This window comes from Lactuca sativa, chromosome 3 (genome assembly GCF_002870075.4).
Source record: "Lactuca sativa cultivar Salinas chromosome 3, Lsat_Salinas_v11, whole genome shotgun sequence".
Lineage (NCBI taxonomy): Eukaryota > Viridiplantae > Streptophyta > Magnoliopsida > Asterales > Asteraceae > Lactuca > Lactuca sativa.
The window spans coordinates 205,145,906-205,149,839 of record NC_056625.2 but is presented as its reverse complement, the minus strand read 5'-3'; the positions used below and the strand labels follow the sequence as shown (position 1 = coordinate 205,149,839).

Here is a 3,934-nt window from a genome sequence, read left to right as displayed (position 1 = left end):
TTTTTTGTTTACACTTTCATGTTTAATTTTTTTAAATCAACCCGTGTAATACACGAGTTTCACACCTAGTTTGTAAATAAATAAGTGTCGCTTTTAAGAAAATCATTATAGATCATCACTACACAAACTACATATTTATAGCAAACCAAACCAAACCAATATAGCAACCTACTAAAAACAATTAAATGGTGACTTTTATCATATTAGTATCCTAAAATATCATTAAATTTTATTAAATAAACATTAAATGTTACACAGGTTACCATTTAATTAGGTAGCATGATATGTAGGAACTAAAGGTAGGAGGATATTTAATTTCTCTTATTCAAATGAGGTTGACATAGCTTAATGTAACAATTTTCATAACAAGTATCATCAAATTACATATAAAAATGGAACTAACAAAATACAGTTTTATGGGCATTTATTAAATTGGAAAATGCGTGCATTACATTACATATGTTTATAACCATTACATGCATCAAATCTTACACATCTATAGACCATTACATGGTCAAGGGTCGGTTATCTTTTCATGTTGTGGATCCTATCTTTCACAATATTAAATAAACAGAAACAATCCCAACAAAATAAAATTAAAAATTCAGAAAACAAGCAAATAACTTACAAATCTTTTTTCTTCAAGAATCACCAATACACAATCTTGTAGTTGTAGTAAACACACCAATTTCTTTAAGAAACACCATATCCATAGACAATCTTTAGAATCTGCCATTTTCCTTCAAGAAACACAATAAGAGAATCTTGAAAATCTGTGTATTCCTTCAAGAAACACCAAAAGAGAATCTTGAAAATCTTCATATTCCCTTCAAGAAACACCATAAGAGAATCTTGAAAATCTGCCTATTTCTTCAAGAAACATCATGAGAGAATCTTGAAAATATGCCTATTTCTTCAAGAAACACAAAAAGATAATCTTGAAAAGCTGTCTATTCCTTCAAGAAACACCAAAAGAGAATCTTGAAAATCTGCCTATTCCTTCAAGAAACACCAAAAGAGAACCTTGAAAATCTACATATTTCTGCAAGAAACACCAAAAGAGAATCTTGAAAATTTGCTTATTTTTCAAGAAACACCAAATCCATACACAATCTTGAAAATCTGCCAATTTTTTCAAGAAACACCTAGTTTCTTATCTACCCCCTTTCAAGAATCTACTAAAATAGGTACACTTTCTACAAACTCTTTCCTCATTTTCTTCAAACGATGTCTAGTTTTCACTTTTAAACACATACCCACGAACAAAAAAACAATCAGAAACCCGTTCATCTAGCCATAAAGGCAAAACCTATAACTTGGTTGTTGATAATGACTAGATTGCCCCGAATCAACACCCATATTTTCATCTTCACCACCATTTGTGAAACTCAAAATCTGTTTTAAACAATGGAAACAAATGAAATCCAAACAAAACGTCTCCATGTAATTGCGTTCATTCAAACAACATCCACAATTGATGCATCTAGGAATGCAAAAAGTACATGCCCTACAACAATAACGTTTCCCTTGACACGTGTCAGCTGGACAATCGTACACCTGTCTCAATTGATGACATTTCGGGCAGGCCTCGATGTCAATCGGGCGGTCATCTTCTAGTGAAAGATGCAACTGCCCGCCATTGTAGAATCGGGGTTTAGGGCAAGTGAGGTGGTTTTTGTTATTATTATTATTATTATTATTATTATTATTATCTATTGATAATACTTTTTTTAGGTCTTCAAATTGCTCCATTGTTATGGAGTGAAGTCCACCGATTCTTAAACGCTTTATTCCACCTCCATTGGTTGTCTTCAAAGACTTTAAATTACTTAAAAGCCCTTCCATAGTTAGCCCGTTACATCCCAGTAAACTTAACTGCATTCACCATTTTTAAAATGTTAGTTAAAAATGACCATTTTACCTTTCTGTATGTGCTTTTTGAAAGTGATAAGGGCCAACTAACACTAGGTTTAAGTATTATTAAAGTCTAAAAGACTTTCTTTTTTTGTTGACCAAATGAACTGTCTGAATCTGAGTAAATGACCATTTTACCCTTTTGTATGTATTAAGCCAAAAAGAAATATGACCTTATACACCTTTATGTTATAAATTTACTTCCTTATATAAGTCAAGAAACTCGAAAAACTCAACATCATCAAAAGTGATTATTACAACTTCACGTAGCACAAGAATATTACAAATTTACTTCCTTAAAATTGTAAATTTGTAATAAAACGTATTACAAGAGATAGTGTTTGAAAGAGTTTCTTGATGGTTTTGAGTGTTGACAAGTTTTGATCAAATAGGAAAAAGGTAAAATAAAGGTATACAAGTACTTTTATTTTACACCTCGATAAGAAGTATAGTTATAACTAACATGAAATTGATTACTTGAACCTAAACAATCCAAAAAAGGAAATTGCTTTCTAATCACTACCACACACAAGAAGTTAAGAACACACCCTAAATGCATCTAATCACTACCACACACAAGAAGTTAAGAACACACCCTAAATGCATATATGGTTTGATACAAATACATACCTTTGTTAGCCCTGGATTTTGTTGGATGACATTCTTGAGACCATTATCTGTGATTTTCAAACACTTTACAAGACTCAATGATTGAAGACTACCACTTGCTCGATTTGTAATTCTTAAAAGAGATTCATCAGCAAATGATTCGCCTGGTTGTTGATCAATATGTATATTTCTCCATAACAAAGGATCATTACGAACACCATCACGTAAAGATTTACAAACCCTTTCAACAGACATCAAATCCCTCATTCCTAAATGACCAAGAGCGAAAAATAAAGCATCATGAGGAACACCAACATGGATATCATCTTTCCCATCACTATGACAACGATTTGTGTTCTTGTTGAATGAATGCAAGACTTTAGATTCCTTACTTCCATCAAAGAAAAACAACCCATTTGTTGTACTTGTATCATCTAAATTGATCTCATCAGCAATTGATTTTTTTGAGATTTTGATATATCCGATATCGTCATCAACCTCTTGAATCCACCCCCTAATCATCGTACACCCACCGCTAATATTCATCTCAAAAGGATCAGAAGGCAGCATATCGAGAACATCCTCCTTCTTCCATTCCCAATTCAAATTCAAATAATCATCAAAACCATCGAAATCGAAACTGTTATCTGTATAATCATCCATTCGGTACCAATCACCGATCTTCAATGAAGAAAGCAAATAATTTGCACTATAAACTTTAGGATCGCATAAAAAATCATCAGCCATAGTTCCTAGAAATACTGGAAACAAAGAAAAACTCCCCAAAACTATAATCCGATATTATTACCAGCCAACTTGTTAACAAAAATAAACCAATAGTTGAATGGAAATAGCTGAGTTTTTTTAGGGGGGGAGAAACAAAAACGAAAAAGAGGCGGATTAGACGAGAATCTGAAAACGAATCGAAATTGGGATTAGATTAGATTAGGGGGTATGATTATTATCCTGAGGATGACGAAGAATCTAGTTTTTGCGAAGAAAAATGAAAAAATGGATCTGACCTCATTGAAGATTATACAGGTGGTATATACGAGTAGAAGACGAAAGGAAATAAAGGCAAGAGAAAGAAAGGAAAGTCAAAGGCTTCATGGCGAAATCTCCATGGAGAGAGAGATTTGTGGTGGCAGAAGCCCTAATTACGATGAAAATTAACAGACTTTGTTTGATGGATTGCTATTTGGTAAGGCTGCCGGCGTTCCATTTTATACGGACGAAATATTGGATACCGGTACTCATGTGCAAGCCTCTCTACCATCCGTCCATAACTCAAATACCTAAAATAACTACATTAAATTTCATTTTAATTAATTAATTTAAAAATAATATACATTTTATGATAAAAACCCAAAGTTTGAGCAACATGTTTTTTGTTATGTGATTCATTTATCAT

At 32.5% G+C, this 3,934-nt stretch overlaps 1 protein-coding gene across 1 annotated transcript; it reads right to left on the bottom strand.

Annotated features, from left to right (window-relative positions):
* Window positions 1-441: 441 nt before the first annotated feature.
* On the bottom strand, window positions 442-3,626 carry LOC111893224 (F-box protein At3g27290). Its single transcript, XM_052770078.1, has 2 exons — window positions 2,545-3,626; window positions 442-1,875 (listed from the first exon to the last, which is right to left on the bottom strand). The coding sequence occupies exons 1-2, from the start codon at window positions 3,268-3,270 to the stop codon at window positions 1,291-1,293; spliced, it is 1,311 nt and encodes a 436-aa protein (XP_052626038.1). The 5' UTR covers window positions 3,271-3,626; the 3' UTR covers window positions 442-1,290.
* Window positions 3,627-3,934: the final 308 nt, after the last annotated feature.

What these genes read in the sequence shown, in the direction of transcription:
- LOC111893224 (XM_052770078.1), bottom strand. Translation starts at nt 3,270, where the DNA reads ATGGCTGATGATTTTTTATGCGATCCTAAAGTTTATAGTGCAAATTAT. An exon ending in AAAATCCAGGGCTAACAAAG is followed by an intron (nt 1,876 to 2,544) that starts GTATGTATTTGT and finishes TGGTGAATGCAG; the next exon opens with TTAAGTTTACTGGGATGTAA.